Below are 20,970 nucleotides of genomic sequence, written 5' to 3'. Positions count from 1 at the left end.
TAGGTGCTAAGAACATAAAGGATGTGGCAGTGCTCACTGGGAGGTGTCCTCTTCATAACTGGAGCTCCAATTTTCTTCTAGCCCATTTCTTGCTTTTTTTTTTTTAAATAAACCTTGTTAGGTCATATATCTTTTCTGAGGACAGAAACTCCCTGCTATTTATATTGTATCTTAAAATATTTTAAGGGATATGTAGAGATTAGTATTGCATTATGTTAAAGGGCACATAGAAATGTGATGAGTATCTTGGATGGAATACCTCAGAACACAGCTAGAATGCAAGTCATATGCACCAAAGCCAGGAAGAAATGACATTTCTGACTGTAATAATATCAGGATTCCTTCCCATGAGCTGCTGATGAGCATAGTGAACTGAGCCAGTATAAATCAGTGGACAGAACACTAGAATAGGCATACCGGTATTCCAGTTGCCAAACTGTAATTTTTGTGTCATCGTTAAAATTTGCTAACATCCATCCTCCCTGAAAAATTTCTTTCATGCCTGTCCTCCATCAGGCTTCATTTCTTGGTTTTCTCAATGAGCAATGCTAATGTTTAGTCCCTGGTGGATCTCCTAGTCATCTACAAAAATGAATTAGATGTTTAGCTAAAAAATATTTAAGAATCCTGATAGCCACAAAATGATTTTTTAAGCCCTCTTAAAACACTTGCTGTTTAGGAGCAGTAAAAACTGGTGGTGTGTGATCCATTTGAGCAGGAATTATTAATATGTGGCAGTGTTACAGAGATCCAGCTCTAAATCAAAATTGCTAAAAGCAGGTGGACAGTTTCAAGACCACAGTGCTTTGAAGGGCACACGTAATGGGGCACATTGTATTCTGCTGACATTTGTTTCGAAAACAACCTTCTTAGAGATACAAGGTGCCCCAACATCAACTTTTATTTTCTTTAGAGGAAAAAAAAATTCAGGACTCATCTGAAAAGAGACTAATTGATGTATTTATTCTATACCAAACTTAATTGTTTTTGACTTTTTCTTGGGACTTTCATGGTAGACACAGAAATATCCTTGGCAAAGATATCTCCAGCTTGGCCTTTCTTTATTGTTTTCTTGCTCTGATCCATACTAACATAAAAAGGTATAGAACGCAGTACTAGAAATATAAAGTAGTACCTATCTGTGTGGTTTTCTTGCTCTGGTCCATACTACATAAAAAAGATATAGAATCTTTTTGGAAAGATAAAGTGGTACCTGTCTGTGTAGCTTTCCTGCTAAATGCAAGTAGTAGTTTCCTGTTCTCCATCTTTTTGTCCACTAAGTACTCTGAAAAATCATCAGAGAGTTTTTTCCTCTTTCTTCTTCTGAAGCTACTTGCAAACCACAAGGGGTCAGGTTTGCCAGAAATTCAAACCTGTACTTTCAGTTTTTTTTCTCCATTTCTATCATGAACAGAGACTTTGAAAACTTTCTAATGCCAAAAGAATAAAATTTCTCCATGAAGATGAGGGCACATTTAGCTTATACTATCCTCCTCTCTGACAGCAAGCTCTTCCTCCAAGCATGACAGGAAAGCCTAGGTTTTCCATTCATAGGTTTTAGAGGGACGTGGAATTTGACAGTCCACTTCAGTGGTTTGCTGTCAGTTTTCCAGAATGACGTTATGTATTTTTCATTTTATTTTTCTTTTTTTTCTGCCAGTTCTATGCAGAATTTTATTTCATTTTTCCTCCTTATTTTTAAATTTTTTATATTAATTATAGTTTATTCACTTTGTATCCCAACTGTAGCCCCCCTCCTCTTTCTCTCCCAATCCCACCCTGCATCCCTCATCTCCTCCCATATCCCTTTCCAAGTCCACTGATAGGAGAGGCCCTCCTCCCCTTCCATCTGACCCTAGCCTATCAGGTTTCATCAGGACTGGCTGCATTGTCTTCTTCTGTGGCCTGGTAAGGCTGCTCCCCCTTCAGGGGAGGGTGATCAAGGAGCCAACCACTTAGTTCATGTCAGAGAAAGTCCCTGTTCCCCTTACTAGGAGACTGAACTTGGAGAATTGGAGCTGTCATGGGCTACATCTGTGCAGGGGTTCTAGGTTATCTCCATGAATGGTTCTTGGTTGGAGTATCAGTCTTAGAAAAGACCCCTGGGCCCAGATTTTTTGGGTTGCTCTCCTTGTGGAGTTCCTGTCCCCTCCAGTTCTTTCTATCTCCCCCTTCTTTTATAAGATTCGCTGTACTCTTCCCAAAGTTTGGCTATGATAGTCTCAACATCTGCTGTGATACCATGCTGGGTAGAATATTTCAAAGGCCCTCTGGGGTAGGCTCATGTATTGGTCTCTGTATTCTCCCTCTTCCAATGTCTGTCTCATTTGTCTTTCTGAGTGAGGATTGATCACCATACTCAGGGTCCTCCTTCTTGCTTAGCTTCATTAGGTGTAGAAATTTTAGTATGTTTATCCTAAATTATATGTCTAATATCCACTTATAAGTGAGTATATACCATGTGTGTCTTTCTGCTTCTGGGATACCTCACTCAGGATGATCTTCTTAGTTCCCACCTTTTGCCTGCAAATTTCATGGTTTCCTTGTTTTTAATTGCTGAGTAGTATTCCATTGGGTAAATGTACCACAATTTCTGTATCTATTCCTCTGTTGAGGGACATCTGTGTTGTTTGCAGATTCTGGCTATTACAAATGAATCTGCAATCAACATGGCTGAGCAAATGTCCTTGTTGTGTACTTGAGCTTCTTTTGGATATATGCCTGGGAGTGCTATATCTAGATCTTGAGGAAGAGCTATTCCTGATTATCTGAGAAAATACCAGTTTTATTTTCAAAGTGGTTGTATAAGTTAACATTCCCACCAGCAATGGAGGAGGGTTCCCCTTTCTCTACATCCTCTCCAGTGTGTATTGTCACTTGAGTTTTTGATCTTAGCCATTCTGATGGGTGTAAGGTGAAATCTCAGGGTTGTTTTGATTTTCATTTCCCTGATGACTAAGGACTTTGAACATTTCTTTAAGTGTTTCTCTGCCATTCGATATTCCTCTGTACAAAATTCTCTGTATGGCTCTGTACCCCATTTTTTTTCACATACATGTCATTTTTTTCTTTAATTAAAGTTTTATTTTTTATATTAATTACAGTTTATTTACTTCATATCCCAGATGTAACCCCCTCATACATGTCACTTTTAAACAATAAAGATAAATTTAAATAAAAACAATGAGACGAGTAACAGATTTTTTCCTCTGCAAACTTTCCTCTTGCCTCTTCTTCCTCTGCTCATTTTTAGGGCTTCTGAAGATGTAGTCATAGTTTAAACATATTTAGCCTTTGATTGCTTATCTGTTTGCTTTAAACAGTGTCTTTGACCCAGCGTCTCCAAGGTATGAGAAGACAAGGACACCTTCACTTCCTTCCACCTTTCCCATCCTGTCTACCAAGTCCCCCATTTTTTAATTGTGGTTACTTGGATTTGTTGCTCTTTAACTTCTTGAGTTCTTTATATATTCTGGATATTAGCCCTCTTTTAGATGTAGGGTTGGTGAAGACCCTTTCCCAGTCTGTAGGCTCTTGTCTTGTTCTGATGACAGTGTCCTTTGCTTTACAGAAGCTTTTCAGTTTCATAGTGTCCCATTTATTGATTGTTGCTCTTAGAGCCTCTGCTGTTAGTGTTCTATTCAGGAAGTTGTCTCCTGTGCCAATGAGTTCACATTATTCAGCTCAAAAAACATCAGAGAATTTTTCTAGGTCAGGAGAGGAGAGAGAATGTTCCTTTAGGAGCCTTCCTGGGCCAAAAGGAAAGCTCTTCCCAGAGCAGCAGGGGATTGAGGGAAAGATAGCTTCAGAAATCTCACCTTTTCAAAATCAAGGCGATGAGGTCTGAATTACTAAACAAAGCATTTGGTTGTCTCAAATTCTGTCACTTACAAATAGATGAAGTAGAGAGAGAAAGGGATGTGTAGAGATTAAACCATGAAGCAGAGTGGACATCCCAGAGGAAAAACCAAAACACTATGAGAGAGCTGCACTTCAGCTGAACAATGTCAGGATATCTCTTATCTTACATCACCATGTCTGACATCTTGCTCTATGCTAGGAGTGTACAGATCTATTTCCAGACAATGCCAGGTTTCTTTGGAGACACTACAGAGTTCTGAGCATTCTGTTTTGATGGGCTGGCAAATGGATGGATAGATCACATCAGATAACTGGAGCATTAGAAACTGACACCCTCAATTTCTTGCCATGCTACTAAAGCCTCAATAACTTTTCTCCAGAATGGCTAAGACACCAAACACCTTTTATAATAAATTTCAACTATTATTCCAGATGGAATGGACCCAAAATATTTTTCTATGGAATAGTATAGTGAACTGATTGGAAGCACACAAACTTCATAGATCCGAGTCACTGTATTGTTGTTATGGTCAGAATGTTTGTGCCCCTCTTAATATGTTGAAGTTCTAATCTCTAAGGTAATGTTGCTAGAAAATGGGGTATTTAGGAAGTGGTTAGTCTATGAAGCAGAACCCTCATGAATAGGATTAGTGCTCTTATATAAGAGGCTTCAGAGACCATTTGCCCCTTCCCTAAATGCGAAGATACAACAAACAGGTACAATTTATAAGCCAGAAAATTAATTAATACTAGACAATGAAATCTTTGATCATGAACTTCTCTTCCTCCAGAATAGTGACAAATCAATATTTGTTGTTTGTAAGCTACTAGTCTAATATACTTTCTTTTAGTAGCCTAAACAACTGAGACAGGCCCTGCAGGATGTTTAGTCTTTGGAATGTGACTTCCATTTGTAGCTTAAATAGTCTCACACATAGAATGAGGTTACTAATGGAACTTCTTCAAAGGCATGTTGTGAGGATTAAGGTACATAATGCTTGTAAAGTACTTAGCACAGTAGGTAGCAGCCAGTGAATACTCTATAAGTGCAAGCTAACAATAACAAAAATATTACCTTATTTTTCCCACCATGAGCTCAGTTTAATGAATCTTTGTCAACCGTTATCGTATACCCGTATTGAGTCATTAGGACAAAAAGTGAATCTTCCCTATCTGTCAGGTGATGTCCTAAGTGCAGCAAGAGTTATAGCCAAGACAATACCCTTTGAGTATTGGGGTGATAAGGGACAAGAAAAATAAAACATCATCTGGAAAGTGAGAATCTATTACTATGTCAAAATGGTTGAGAGTGGCTTGGGGTCCTCAAAAAATTAATTGGGTTGTCTCTCCCTCTCTTGAAATAGAAAAACTCTCTCTTATCATCCATTTATTGTGCCTCATCTGCAACTCACTCCTGCCCCAGTTCCCAGGGCCAACCTTGACCTAAGACAGGTCGTTATTGGCTCCAGCCCCACAAATGGAGGCGGGGATTCAGGTTATTGTGCTGTTTGTCTGGCAAGAGGACAGTGTCCCAGTTTTGATAGCTGGGGCCTAGCCTCATTTTAAGCCTTAGTTCCCATTCTGTGTCATTATTTTTAGAAATAATCTCTTTCCTTTATGCTTGTTTCCAAAGGCCTATTCAAAAAACATTGAGTGATTCCAGTAGTCACTTCTGATTGAGAGCAACACCCTGTTTGTGCTGGCTACCACTGGAGTCATTAGTCAAAAAGATACATGGATGTTTGCTTCTTACCAGCTGTGACTTCTTAGTATCCCCCCCCCCATTTTTTTTTATCTTCTCAGTATCTGTTGTCTAGACAGGTACCAATCATAGCAAGTGATTATTGTTTATTAGAACTAAATATCTCCTGCCACAATCTGAAATTTGGTTAATTAGAGATTGGTTTATGAAGTGGGTAGTTCTCTGGTAGCCAATTATACTTACCCACATATATCTCATTGGTCTGCCTAAGATCTGATTTTCCCTGAGACCAAAACCATTTAAAACTAAATCACAAAGGAACTGTGAAGATACCACTATAGCCTTCATAAAGTTTTATATTAGTTTTTTTAAACTTTTATTAATTACACTTTATTCATTTTGTATTCCCCCATAAGCCCCTCCCTCCTACCCTCCCGGTCCCAACCTCCCCCCCTTTCTGCATGCATGCCCCTCCCCAAGTCCACTGATAGGGGAGGTCCTCCTCTCCTTCTTTCTGATCTTAGTCTATCAGTTCTCATCAGAAGTGGCTGCATTGTCAGGGTTCTAGGTTATCTCCACGGATATTAGTTTTTAAAGTGGGAAATTGCAATAATGAAGATCTGGTTTGTGAGTATAAAACTAGAGGTAGGGACACAGTTAAATGACAGACAAATGACAAAAATCTTATTACAGTCATAATGTCCATGGCTGGGAAGAAGACTGCCTTTAGATTTGAGAGACAGCAGAATTCATAGTGCATATGGTTCATTAGATATGAGGGGATCAATGAGGAAAGATGGAAATAGTTATAAGGAACCACATGAATAGACTTTCAGTAGAGAGCAGACTGTGCTTGATGTGGCTGAATAAATTGCCTCAATTCTATTTTCCTTTTTGTAAAATAATCTTCTTGCTCAAAGGATGCTATTGGCAATCTACCTTTCCTGACCTCAACTGCATGAGAAATTATTTGTCTTTACAGACTCATGAAAACCCTGAAATCTGATAAATCTTGAGATTGTTAATTTTCTTGTTATTGAAAAGGATATAAATAGATAATAGTGGAATTGAAAATACTTACTCCATAGACAAGTTCCCCAACCATGCCATTCCATATTTTAGTTTCTGGATCCCTTGCTCCGTACTTCCCATCACCGACAATGGACAATTTGTATTTGATCCTTACATGTTTGGCTATTTCATAGGCTAAATCAACACAGTAACCTTCATAGCGCTCATTTCCTTCCAGTTGCTCATGATTCTTTTTATACATTACATATGGTGATTCCTTAGGGGTCAGAGAAAAAGAACAAAAGATTACTTTTATCCATTTTTCTAAGATACAGTAAATGTAATAGGAAGACATTTTCCTCTCTGTTACTGTTGAGACTTGATATACGGCAATGATTTTTTGAAAATTTGACTTAATAAGGAGGTAAGCCTCAATCAACTGTTCATGGACCCATGTATTCCTTGGAGCCCTTAACTGATGATTTAAAGAAGTAGAGAAACATTTAAGTTTTTTTCCTACTAGTGTTTGAAAGAAAAACTAGTTTTCACCAGGAAAGTCTTTTGATGTAGTTGAATTGAGAAGTACTCTCTCCTTCAGTACATAAAGAGGAACTGCCTTTGATTTCTCAGGATGTATTAGGTGGGGGACTATAGCCAGCTAAGGCAGGCCATAGGGAAACACTGCAGTTTTTGTGATGCTGGGGTGTTTGGCTTGTTCTTTTACCCATCTGCAGGGTTATATAAAGTTCTTAGGATAAGGTGAAGGAGAATAATCCATACATGCTGTTTAAGCATCATAATTATTTTAAACTGAGGTATGTACTTCATTACTTCCTCACGTGTCTATAATGTGTTGAACCTTGTGGAATAGCTCTGTATCATTAATTGTGTCTTGAAATTGTCCTAAGACATAGGTAGGTGATGATCATGATGATTAGCATTTTGAGATAGGATTTCTTTGTGTAGTCCTAGCTGTCCTGGAACTCACTTTGTAGACCAGGCTGGACTCAAACTCAGAGATTCACCTGCCTCTATCTCCCAGGTGCTGGGATTAAAGGCATGCTCTACCTTGCTTGAGATTATTATTATTATTTTCCATTCTACAAATAGCAAAAAAAAAAATACCCCTGAGGATTAGAAAAAAAATGTGATTTACACAGTTACACAAAGGAGAGTTAGATCCAATATTAGAACCTTAATTGATTTTCTGTTTCACACAATGAAGAATTAGATTTTATGTCTAGGTGAAGCACCATTCTTTTGGGAGAGAAGTAGAAGATATGTAAAATTGTTCTTCATTCATTCATTAATCCATCCATCCATCCATTAATTCTCTTCCCTCTCCTGTTCTCTCTCTTTCTTTTGTGTGTATATGGAAAAATGAACACATACCATGTTACTTATGTAGAGGTCAGAGGGACAACTTGCAGGAGTCAGTTCTCTCCTTCACCTATATAAGTTCTGGCCATCAAACTCAGACCATCGGTTTAGTGGCAAGAAACTTCACCCTCTAAGTCATCCCCTTCATCCTTCTTTCTCTTTCTTCCTTTAAATTTTCTCATAGAATCTTCACACATACTTAGTTCTGACCGATAATTCACTTCTTCCTTTCCCTCCAAGCCTACCCCAAATCCCTCTGTACCGTTTTGTCCCCGGTAGTTTTCCTCCTATGTTGATATCACATGTGTCCCATTTTCTTCCCCACCTGCCAATTAATATCTCTCTGTTCTTATATATCTGTCATCTAGTGTCTTGCCCTTTACTCATACTTCTTTTTAAATACCCATACCTAGCAGTGTTCCAAAGTAGATACTAAGACTCATAACCAAACCTTTGGCAGAGTGCAGGGAATCATACGAAAGAAGGGGAGTTTGATGTGGAAAGGATAAGAGCTCCACAAAGACCAAACATATCTGGGCACAGGGTCTTTTCTGAGATGGACACTCAAACAAAGACCATGAGTGGATAAAACCTAGAACCTCTGCTTGGATGTGACCCGTGATAGCTCAGTAATCAATTGGTTTCCCATAGTAAGGGGAACAAGGACTATTTCTAACAGGAACTCAATGACTGGCTCTTTGACCTCCCCACCCCACAAGGGAGGAGCAGTACTGTTAGGCCACAGAGGAGGACTTTGCAGCCAGTCCTGAAAATACCTGACAAAACGGAGTCATATGAAAGGGGAGGAGGTTCTCCCCTATCAGTGGACTTGGAAAGGGGCAGGAAGGAGATGAGGGAGGGAGGGTGGGATTGGGGAGGGAATGAGGGAGCGGGATACAGCTGGGATACAGAATTTACAAAATGTAACTAATAAGAAAAAGAAAATTAAAAAAAAAGAAAAAAAACAATTGGAGATTAACATCTGCATATGAAAAAGAACATGTTATATATATTTTTTTCTGAGCCTTGGTTATACTACTTAATATAATTTTTTCCATTTTGAAAACTTTCTTGGAAATTATATAATTTAATATTGCTTTATGAATGAATAAAATTCCATTGAGTATAATGACATTTTGTTTATTGTAGAGAGATACTTGACGGTTTCCAGCCAGTTGTATTAGAACTTTGCCATGCTTAAATGCAAGACTGGCTGAATAATATACTCAGAACTGTTTGGTATACTTAGAACTAAATAATACTTTTAGAATGCTGTTCAAAAATCCTACCTGTTATGTGTTCACACTTACCAAAATGGTAGTTACTACAATGGTCCGATTCTCTGAGGATGCACTGTCATTGCTCATTTGTTGATCTGAGAAGGGCACAAATCTTTCATACTCATTCCAGTAACCAGCCTAGAAACAACAGACATTTGACCCAGATGCCTATTTTTCTCTCAAGAAATACCAAACTGACTTTAAGTAGCTTGAGATTTATAAGGATTGGTACCTTGTTTCTATCTATGTTTTTACTGCCCTTAGGACAAAAAGGATACACACAGAAGTGTGTTTGCTATTCCTTTATCTTGAGGATTTCTTTCCTCATCTCACCCCTACTGACATTTCTGCAAAATACTTTAGCCTGCTGTGTAACAGTCACCTTTTCTACCATTAAATCTCTACCGAAGAAAAATGTTAGGAACTACAGAAAGCTGATATATAGGAGCGAAAGCCATTTAGCAACCAGTAGATATAAAGTAGCATGTAGACACAAGAGAGATTATATTTTAAGGGTTTATCATATGGCTATAAAATCCTCTTTATGTCTAACTCAACTATTAATAAAATGGAAGCTAACTGGCCATAACAATTCAACTATAAAGAAAGATATTTTGTCCCAAGTACTTTAGGTGTTGGGTTGGCAAGATGAAAAGAGAACCACTTTCTGTTTTTCTTTGTTAAAAATCGTATGTGCTTTGGAAGATTATGTTTAATAGCATGCTATAAAGTGTGTGATTCCTTCCCTTTGTTCAGAAATTATTAATAACTTGTGAGTCTACTACTTTTATATGACCAGACTCAGAGAGTTATTATCTTTTAAAAATACAGTTTGATCATTCTGATTACAAACTCTGTGTATCTTACTATGCTCCTCAGCAGATGGAAAAATCCCCATGTGGTGATTTTGTGTGTGTGTGTGTGTGTGTGTGTGTGTGTGTGTGTGTGTGCTTCCCACACATCTTCTTGTGTGGAAGTGCTCTCACCTTTGGAGAGACATTTCTTCTGTTGTCTCTTTTGGTTACTTACTTTTCGGGAGCCTGAGACTTTCATTTCATATACATCAATGGTATAATTTGTCCTACGTCCATAAGTATCAAATTGGATGTTTCCAGTCATTCCTTGTACTTGAACCTGGTAAAAAGGAAAAAGGCAAAAAGTTAAACTAGCTTGTACATTGTTCCCCAGAGGTCTCTAGAAAATCTTTGAGTATTTTCATTTCAGGTCTTTGAATTCTATGTAGCAGATCAAGTCTTCACAGAGCTTTATTTTCTTAATAATGTATTCTTGTATGCCTTTAAGTTAGGAAACTTTAAACATTAGAGAAATACAATGAGGTGTCTAACCAATATTTCAAAAACTTGACATTCCTAATAGTCCTTCTTAAGAATTTACCTTAGACTGAACTAGGTTAATGTATCCTTCTGCATCATGAGTCTCGGGGGAGGGGCATCATTGCATCTTATATTTCCAATATGTGAAAATAATCTTGTTTTCACAGCATGACTCAGTAATCCTAATGTGTAAAATTGAAAATCCCAGAAGTACCTATTTCTCAAAACTACTTAGATGATTAACTGAGTTCCAAGTAATGTCTGACATGTAGTGAACATCACAGAGCATAAATAGATAGATTAATATTTCTAGATATATATGTTATAACTAGATATAACATAATCTAGATAAACATTTACAGTTATTTGTTTATTTTTCTATGTGTATGATATGAATAGATGAATGCAGGTGTGTGTGTGTGTGTGTGTGTGTGTGTGTGTGTGTGTGCTACAGTGTGTGCAGACATCAGAGAACAATTTTCATTCCTTCCCCTTTGGGATCTTGGGATTGACCTCAGGTAATCAGGTTTGTGCATCAAGCACTTTAACCAGCTCTTCTTTCCAGCCCCAAGCTGTATTAATTACTAACAAAAATGACTTTAGCTATTTTTAGAGAGGATTTTTATGGGCTTCTACAGTGAGAGAGGCAGCCTTTACCCCTATTTAAACTGTACACCAAGTTACAAACAGCTAGCAGAGGGCATGAGTGCCATGGAGAGATAATTCAGAAACTGATAAAAATTTGTGAACTTTAAGGGATTGGGAATAAGGAATGCTACACAACAGATAGAAGTACTAGAGCTGCATTCCTGTTTTGGGATACCAAATTCAGAGTCCGCATATGCTACAAGGGTTCCTGGTTCTAGAAATAGTCATAAAAATAAAAGGCCATATCTATTGACAGATTTTCTTATTGGCTCTACAGTTCAAAACTATCAAATAAAGACTGTATGTCAGTGTATCTGGATTTTTTACTTCCTGAGTAAAGGCTAAAGACTTAAAGTATTTTTTTTTTAGTATAAACTGACAAATATTTTTCCCTTCATTTGTAGAAAATGACAAGCTAGCAAACAAGTCAGAGACAGTAATGGGGCTATACTGCCAAGGGGAAATTTCATATCAAGGCTTTGGGAATAGTTTTAAAAGAAGTGGATTTCTTAGTATTAACAGGAGACTATGGAAATACTCTGATATGGCAATTCTATCTGACCCAACAAACCAAAGCCATAAGCTTGCAGGGCATGTGAAATGGATTTTTGTTGCATTATTCAGTAGGATGAAAATGATGCATATTGTGACATCACATAGCAGAGACAATTTCATAGAACTCCTTCATTGCTGCACATACTCAGGCCTTCAAGTCTCATTAATAACTCCACATTTCAGGGAGGCAGAGGCAGACGGATTGCTGTGAGTTTGAGGCTAGCCAGTTCTACAAAGTGAATTCAGGACAGCCGGGGCTGTTACACAGAAAAACCCTGTCTTGGAAAACAAAAACAAACAAACAAACAAAACAAAACTACAACAAAAAATTGCACATTTCAAAAGATCCAGCTTATCTATAATTTTAATCATTTCTATCTTTCTGGATTCCATACTAGATTCCATCTCAAGATAAAAGACATTCACTTCCAACATTTTTAACACTAAATGCATTCTTCTTAGCTTATCTCATATTTTCATACTATTATGGAGCCTGATACATACTCATAGTGGCTTACTAAGTGCAGAGTTGATGGCATGGCTATGTAGTCATTGAAACAGGCCTCATACATGCTTCTATCAAAAGATAGTAATTTTGTTTCTAGATTTATTTAGAAGAAAAACGTTATTTATTGAGAAACAAATATGTGCTAGTCATAATGATGTTTGTAAATCATGTAATCTTGCTTTTAATGAATGCAAGTAAAAGGTACATTATCTTTATTTTTCAGTCATTTTGAATAGCACAGTTTTACTGAGGGACCATTTTCTTTTAGAAAAGGCCAGATATTTTTGATCAATAGAAATAAGTGATCTGTAAAAAGAGTTGAAAGATCTCTGTGGTCAACTTACTTATTTGGTTTATCACTTGAACTTATCAGTAAATTAAACAAGCAGAAATTTTTCTTTGGGACAGGACAGTTAGTCCAATTCTTTTATAGCCAAGTCAGTTTCTTATTTTTATATCTGGTGGCCAGTTTTTTTTTTTTTTTGAGAAGATGGTGGTTTGTGCTATGAATAACAAATCAATTAGAAATGCTGGCTCCTACTCCATGAGGTTTTGTTGATGAAAACTCCTTTTGATTCACTCTGAGGCAGTTTTATATTTCACTCATCATTATGTTCCACCTGACAATACAAGTCTTGTAACTGCTAGGAAAGTTGAATTTAATTAACTACTCTTCAAAATCATGCAGTGCCTACTTCCATAAAACCACACTCAGGGCATCTGTTAGGGAATTGACATAATGACATAGATGTCTGCATGATGTGAGAAAGACTCATATCTTTTTCTTGGAAAGAGACACAGGGGCTACTAACTTCTTTTGATTGAATGCATCCAACCTGACAAATTTAAGGCAGCAGTAAGAAAGCCAACTACACAAAACAGTGTATGGTAATGAGGCTATTCCCAATTCTTCATTGCTGGTTGTGAACAGAATTATCTTACAATGGCCTAACTCTTTGTTCATTTGGGCATCCCAAACATCAAGATAATTAGTTGGAAAGAAGATATTCTTGAACTCCTGAAGGTTCATTTTAATGCAGGCAGGCATAAAGTAAAATATTCAGGAAAGAGCTATTGTTTGGAAAGCTGCAATGAATGGGTGATGTTGCTTCTAGAGTAAATAATGGAATCTGTTCAAAGGAGACTGCTTTAAGCCTTAAATGATCTCCTACCCAGTAAATACTAAAAAACAATTGACCTATTTGATCATCTATCCACTGATTTCCTTGTACTTTTCTTTAGGTTTTTCCTTTGTGGCATTGGGCAAAAGCGTCGTAAATAGGTCTAGAAATGCATCATGTTCCTGCATTCTACTATGCAGAATAGTACAAGTGTTCTTTTTGACAACAGAAATATTATTGCACTGTCTCAGTTCAACAGTCCATTCAGAGTCATATTTTTTTCAGATGAGCCCAAGAATGCTGCTGTTCTTTGTAATGCTTATCTTGAAGTTAGGATGGTCTTATAAAATATCTCCAATCTCCTAGGAAATGTCCTATTTGTAGAAGATATGTTATTTTGAAGCTACTTATTATATTCAATCTATATTCAGAGGTAATCAAATTTCATTTACAATGTACAGTGAAACATAGAACTAAAGATATTTTTCAGATTTCACTGCAGAACTTTCCATTGGTTAAATCCCACATGTTTCTTTTCTGCACATTCCAAGATGTCTCTTTTAGTAACTCTCTTTCAGGACTGAGGTCCCACTTTTTGGGTCTTTCTAAGGCCAGTAAACCACAATAAACAATTGTCTTTACCATTTTCAGAGCTCTCTCAATATCAATTCCTTGACTCCAAGGCACAGCAGGGTTTGCTAAGCAGTCTCCAGCACTGCCTCTACGGGATACATCCACTCGCTGCCTCCTCAGGTATCGGAAGGCTTCTGCTATGACCAGTATTGCGTCGTGTGTCAATGCTGATGTATACTAAAACAGATGTATGAAAAACAAGATATCATGACAAATGACATCCTCCAAACTTGCCTTGTTCCCTGTGATTTTTGTTCACTTCTACATTTTGCTCTACAAAGATATCATCCTAATTATTTGAGTTGGAAATTCTCTTTGGGCAAGCCTGACATTGATGCATTTGACAATGATGCCTCTTCCCTCATATGTGCACATGTTAGGATTATTAAGATCAAATGGCTCAAGGGAAACTTTCTTGCTCTCAATACTGCTTCATATTGAGTGAGTGACTATAAAAGACTGGGTACTTTCTAAGGGAAAAAATGCATGTGATATTAAGGGATGGCATGTATAGATTAGAGAGGAAATAGCATATCCTAAAGCAAGGCTGAGTTATTGCTGTTTGTAATAGAAAATTCAGATCTGCTGTTTACTTAGGGGAAAATGGAAATAGCTAAGTTAGACAGCTTGAAATTAATTTGGATGGAAACATTAATCATTTCTGTCTGGATCATGTTTGTAGCAAGGTAGGACCTCCGGCCAGCAATAAATCAGTTTTTGTTTCCCAAGGGGTAGCAGAAACCAAAGATGCTTTTCAATTGTAGAAAATTACAATTGTTATTGAGCTTTAAATTTGATATCATTGACAATTTGTAGGCAATGCTTCATGATGCTGCCTTTTTCAGGTGAGAATACTTACTTTCTGTTCCTTTTGTACAGTGACATGTTCTACTAGAAATGAGGCTAGTCAGTTAACACAAGGGATTTGATTATTTGCAGTTTGAAATGGTAGATGCTTTTCCATTAAATGAATCAACAACTCATGATTAAAATGAGCTGGCCTCCATATTTTTGCAAGGGCGATGAATACTTCTATCTATAATATGGAATCTTATTGACTTTTTAAAATGTAGCAAAATGTCCTAAGGGGAGTTCTCACAATATAAAAGACTGTCCAAATACAATTGAGAGTAAATACATTGTTGTCTCTACAACTATCAATTTACTTTTTTCATGTTACTTTTCTTTCAGAAGCAAATCATCAAGTATGACTATAACAGGAGCATATTTTCTTTCATGAAGAAAAATCTTTGTGTTTGCCTGTCCTAGCACTACCTAAAGCCAACAGAGGGGTGATTTTCCTTCCAATCAACTGCATAAATTGTCACCAGTTAATGCTGTCCTTCCCAAGCTATATTAAAAGAACTATTTAATTTTGTACTTTATTCAGTTTCTATTTATCCATGCATGAGATTGCCCACTCAATCTAAGATAAATGAAAGAAAAGAATGTTTATGAAATATAGATTACACAGCATCTAGCTTTTAATTTCTAAATGCCTTTTTCCAACTTTATTCTATATCAAGTATTAAAGTAGTATCTTTGATTCAGTACAAGGCTCAATACTTTCTTAAACCATTTGTAGTGTTTACTTATAAGACTAAGCATTTCTTTGTGGTAAATACTAGCATGTTACATTAACCATACTCATTATTATTAATGGGTACCTGAGATGGTTTTCATTATCTTTTCTAGAAGTTATACATCTTCAGAGCAGGCATAATCTACATTGCAGTATCTCTCTATATTTTATCCTTTGTCGTACCAAGCACTGTGTTTTGAAAATTGTTGAGAACCCTTAGAATAATGAATAAATGTACCTTTGTCTTCTATAGTTGCTAAATCAAAGCAAAATAAAGCATCGTGCCTAAGCATTTTCATGGAAATATATACTTTTATAAGCTCACCTAAATATAGCATGAGGAAAAACACCAGTTTAGTACATTAAAAAAGAGTTGAGTATACAGGATTCCTCATTGGGAATGTGACCATACTCAGTGAGCTAAATTAGGATACCTGGTCTGACTAAAGGCTAAGATGATGTAAGATGGGAATGCCTTGACAAACTCTGGCATGTATAACCTGTACTACAACCATACAGTTAGCTTCTGGCTAGCGAGTGACCTTATTGACTTATAAAATTATGTTTCACATCTGGGAGTGGTAGCACATGTCTATAATCTCAGCACTCAGGGAGGCAGAGGCAGGCAGATCCCTGTGAGTTTGAGGCCAGCCTAGTCTACAAAATGAGTCCAGGACAGTCAAGGCCACACAGAGAGACCCTGTCTAAAGACAAAACAAAACAAAAATATCTTTAGCTCTCAAGTTTTCTAGAACATTTCAATTGTTTAAAATTTTTACTCATAGTAGGTTCTGATGTGACCCATTTATGGTAGAACAGAATACATCTCTTCTTTGTGTTCCTACCTGTGTTCCTGCTGTTCTTTACCCTATTATTTTCGGGGAGAAAGGAAAACTGGAAAACATAAGAAAGGAGACCTCCCTCACCACATCCAGTTCTCTTTTTTTAAAAAATTACACTTTATTTACTTTGTATCCTCCCTGTAGTTCCCTCCCTTCCTCCTCCTTCTCCATGTATGCCCCTCCCCAAGTCTACTGGTAGGGGAGGTCTTCTTTTCCTTCCTTCTGATCCTAGTCTTTTAGGTCTCACCAGGAGTGGCTGCATTGTCTTCCTCTATGGCCTGGTAATGCTGCTCCCCCCTCAGGGGCAGGTGATCAAACAGCAGGCCAATCAGTTCATGTCAGAGACAGTCCCTGTTCTCAGTTTCTTTTTTTAAGGGGAAGATTTTAATATACTTGACTTCTATTCTTACATCATGGTTGTAGTATACATTTTTACTATAGCATCAAAGAACAATTAAAAGCTAGTTGTCTATTTGAATTGGTGAGCTGAGGGAATGAGTATATCTATCTATCTATCTATCTATCTATCTATCTATCTATCTGTCTGTCTGTCTATCTATGGCATGTTACATAATGAGTCCTTCAAATATACATTTGAATATAAATATATTTTCCTCCCTCTCCCTATATTTTTAAGGACCCTTTTGTGTAATATGAATAATTTCCCCCTAATCTATCTGTTTTATACTCGTGAAAAAAGAAGTATCTCTACTTCAGGGAACGCATATGAAAACTATGCACTCTAAATATGACTTTCTGCTTTTAATATTCTTATCTTGATTTTGGAAAATGAACAACTTAAGTAATCTAATTATGTTTAAAGAAGCTTTTGTAGACAAGCAACTATTTCTGTTCAGTATTTACATACAGGTAGGCAATACATATTCTATATTAGAGACTAATTCACTTGGATGTTCTGAGATTCATGAAACTTATTATCATGGAGCAATCAAATAAATAATGTAAAATCCAATTTTCCGTTTCACACTATCAATCTTTTTACCTATTCTCACATTTAGCCTGATTCAGGTTTTTGTAATAGTGTAAATTACTATGAGATTATTTGAAATTACATTCATTTAAAATTAAGATAATTTATTTTCAAACACTAGATTTTTAGAAGATTTATTATCCTTTTTTTTTAAATTTGGGGATGGGGTTATACTGCAGAATCAGTTGCAGCTTTTTTTTTTAAGTATCTTTGAATGGCCTCTAAGGGAAGACCACTTGATCGCAGGATGGTTGTAAGTATATTAAGGCCATATTGAAGAGCTTTGGAAAGCTGGCCTTCATTGTCTATGTGTCATGGAGCATTACCTTTAGTGGTGCATTCTTGGCTTCAGGGAATTCCCTTTCATCCAGTCTCACCCAGCGCTGTATGAATTGCTGAACCATCGGGTTTTCATTGTTGACAATCTGGAAACCTGTAATATTGGCTCCGCCATGCATGACTCTTTCCAGTAAAATGTCAGTAAAACCCTGGAAGGACAGTGAAAGAGATCATGACTATGAGAGACATACATCTCTGCTTACCTTACCTGTTGGAGAGTAGAGATTAACTGAAGGATTTCTTCCCTGGGATTACTTATTACCAATAAAGAAGGTCTTAGATGCAAAGGTAATTCTTAAGACATGTCTTTGAAACTATAAATGCGAAAAATGGTGCATGCTTCCATTTTCCTGTCTGTAACTTTATTTGGTATAAATACCACACAGACCAACACAGGTTTTGCTTTTAGGAAAAGGTTTTGCTTCATTTACCTGTATTTTCTCCAGTCTTCCTATGTATAGTTCAAATATAACATTATGTGACTAGAGAATATTGAAGACATTTGACTGTAAGAAGTGCTATAAAAATCTTTTCTTCACTAAATATGCTGAGCATAGCAGAGTGTTTCAGGTTCTTGTGATGAATATTTAGACATTTGTTATTCACAGAAATACCAGTGAGTGAAGCTGACAGCTTGCCTGTACATGATGGCATATACCCCAGGGTGCGTCTCACATGAATTCATAAATGTGTCTTGACATCTGTATGGCATCCAAAATTTGCTCCTTAACTTGATCTAGTTAGCATCTAGTGTCTTTGTCACCCAAGTTCTTCAAAGTGCTCTCCCCAGGGTTCACACCTAGGCCTTTTCCACATGGCCACTGCCAACTCCATTGGGTATTGCTGTCTTCTGGGATACCTTCCCCGGGAATTGCTTCTACATTTGTTGGATAGGAATCTCCTATGCTTTGTTGCTCATGTTTTAGAATCCTTAATGAATGGATCCCAGCTTTCTATATCAATGGGAGGGAAGGTAAGAGAAATCTTGGAGGAGATGGGGGAGAGGAAACCATAATCAGAATATGTATGAAAAAAACTATTTTCAGACAGCAGACTTTTGGGGCAGTAAGAAAGAAAAACATAGTAGCAGCTGGGAATTTCCTTTATATTTCAAATATAGAAATCGGCTAGTTCTGAGATTTCCTCCAACATAGCGGGTACCAAAAATCAGGTGTATAGCTTATTGCCATACCTGATTGCTCTTGCATTCAAAAAGAAAATCAGAAACAAATTAGAAGAGAAAATGGATTTATATATATATCTGTGGCTGTTTTACTGCTTATAAAAATCAAAAGACCAAAATTAGAAGGCTTTTTTTTTTTCTGTGAAAAAAGGAGAGGTCATGAATTTAAGAGGGAGATAAAGGAGAAAAAGGAGGAGAGGGAGGGGTAGAAGTGGTGTAAATATAATACTTATGCATGAAACTCTTTTAGAAAATAAACGTTTAATTTTAAATAAAAAAAATGGTGAAGAAGCTGTCCCATCTTCCTTAGATTATCTTCAAAATGTTTTGTATGTATATTTTCATGTGTTTATGTGTTCATGCGTACGAATGTAAGTGTAGCATATGTGTGCACATGTGTGTGGAGACCAGTGTTCAGAATTCAGTGTTTTTCCCTTAATCTTCATTTTTTTCTGAAGCAAGATCTCCTACTAAAACTGGAATTCATTGAATTGTCTAGGTTGGCTAACCAAGTTAGCTCCAGGGTTTCTTCTGTCTCTTTCAACTCCCCTTCCAACTCATGAGGGTAAAAGACACTCGCCACCATGCCTACCTCTTATACATGAGAGTTATGGACCCAGATTCAGGTCCATATTTATAACTTCTTTAACTGGATCAGTCTCCCAGCCCAACCTCATCTCTAACATTTTAGTCTAAGAAAATTTCAAGTATACAAAAACTTTGAAAGTAACATATAGTGAAGATGCTTATAGTCAATATTCATATTGACTCTGGTCCAGTAGTCCATTTTGTTTTTGAAATACATTTCAAACAAAACAAGTGGTTAGTAAGTACAGATTATACTTTACTCCCAAAGATTTAACACTAATATTAATAGCTATAATTTCCTGTTTGCATAGTATTTTTATCCCTTCCTTTTGTATTTGAGGTATAAGCATATGTTCATGTGGGCATGTACATGTGCACACATATGTGCATGTCATTTTTCCAGCCTTTTTTGTTTGAGGGAATATTTATATCTAATGCAATGTACAAAAATTTTTAAAAGTTTTAATTGAATTTTATTTATAGATTTATTTATTACAATTTATTCACTTTTTATGCCCACTGCAGCCTCCTTGCTTGTATCCTCCCAGTCCCACCCATAATCCCTCTTCTCCTCCTATGCCCTTTCCTAGTCCCCTGATAGGGGAAGACCTCTTCCACTTCAATCTGACCCTAGCTTATCAGGTTTTAACAGGACTGGCTGCAGTGTCTTCCTCTGTGGTCTGGCAAGGCTGCATCTACCAGGGGGAGATGATCAAAGAGCCAGCCACTGAGTTCATGTCAGAGACAACCCCTTACCCCTTACTTGGAAAATGAGCAGCCAATGGGCTCCCTTTGAACAGGAGGTCTAGGTCCTCTCAATGAATGGACATTAGTTGGAGTATTGGACTCTGCAAGCCCCCTGGGCCCAGGTATTTTGGCTCTGTTCTCCTTGTGGAGTTCCTGTCCACTCCAGGTCTTTCTGGCTTGCTCTTCTTCCATAAGGATTCCAGCACTCTGCCCAAACTTTGGCTATGAGTCTCAGTATCTCCTTAGATACCCTGGTGCATAGAGTCTTTCAGAGGTCCTCTGTGGAAGGCTGCTGTCCTGTTCCTTTTCTTCTAATTCCAATGTCTATCCTGTTTGCCCTTCAGAATGAGGATTAAGCATCTTCCCTAGGGTCCTCCTTGTTGTTTAGCTTCTGTAGGTCTACAGATTTTAGAATGTTTATCCTATAATATCTACTTATCAGTGAGTATATACCATGTGTGTTTTTCTGCTTCTGTGTTACCTCATTCAGGATGATCTTTTCTAGTTACTACCATTTGCCTGCAAATTTCATGATGTCCTTGTTTTTAATTGCTGAGTAGTATTCCATCGTGTAAATATACCACAATTTCTGTATCCCTTCCTCCATTGAGAGACATCTGGGTTGTTTCCTAATTCTGGCTATTACAAATAGAGCTGCTACAAAC

The 20,970-nt window shown here is 37.1% G+C and overlaps 1 protein-coding gene across 3 annotated transcripts in view; it reads right to left on the bottom strand.

Moving 5' to 3' along the window:
- Gria3 (glutamate ionotropic receptor AMPA type subunit 3) overlaps window positions 1-20,970 on the bottom strand; it is a 359,624-nt gene that overhangs the window by 85,620 nt on the left and 253,034 nt on the right. For all 3 annotated transcript variants that reach the window (XM_055612175.1, XM_055612176.1, XM_055612174.1), the window contains exons 6-10: window positions 17,775-17,936; window positions 14,043-14,210; window positions 10,264-10,368; window positions 9,265-9,372; window positions 6,645-6,851 (exon numbers count right to left, since the gene is read on the bottom strand). In XM_055612175.1, the coding sequence (XP_055468150.1) occupies window positions 6,645-6,851; window positions 9,265-9,372; window positions 10,264-10,368; window positions 14,043-14,210; window positions 17,775-17,936 (750 nt within the window). The remainder of the gene's footprint in view (window positions 1-6,644; window positions 6,852-9,264; window positions 9,373-10,263; window positions 10,369-14,042; window positions 14,211-17,774; window positions 17,937-20,970) is intronic.

Source organism: Psammomys obesus, unplaced genomic scaffold (assembly GCF_907164565.1).
Source record: "Psammomys obesus unplaced genomic scaffold, mPsaObe1.curated_primary_1811, whole genome shotgun sequence".
Lineage (NCBI taxonomy): Eukaryota > Metazoa > Chordata > Mammalia > Rodentia > Muridae > Psammomys > Psammomys obesus.
This window is presented reverse-complemented; position numbering and strand designations above follow the sequence as displayed.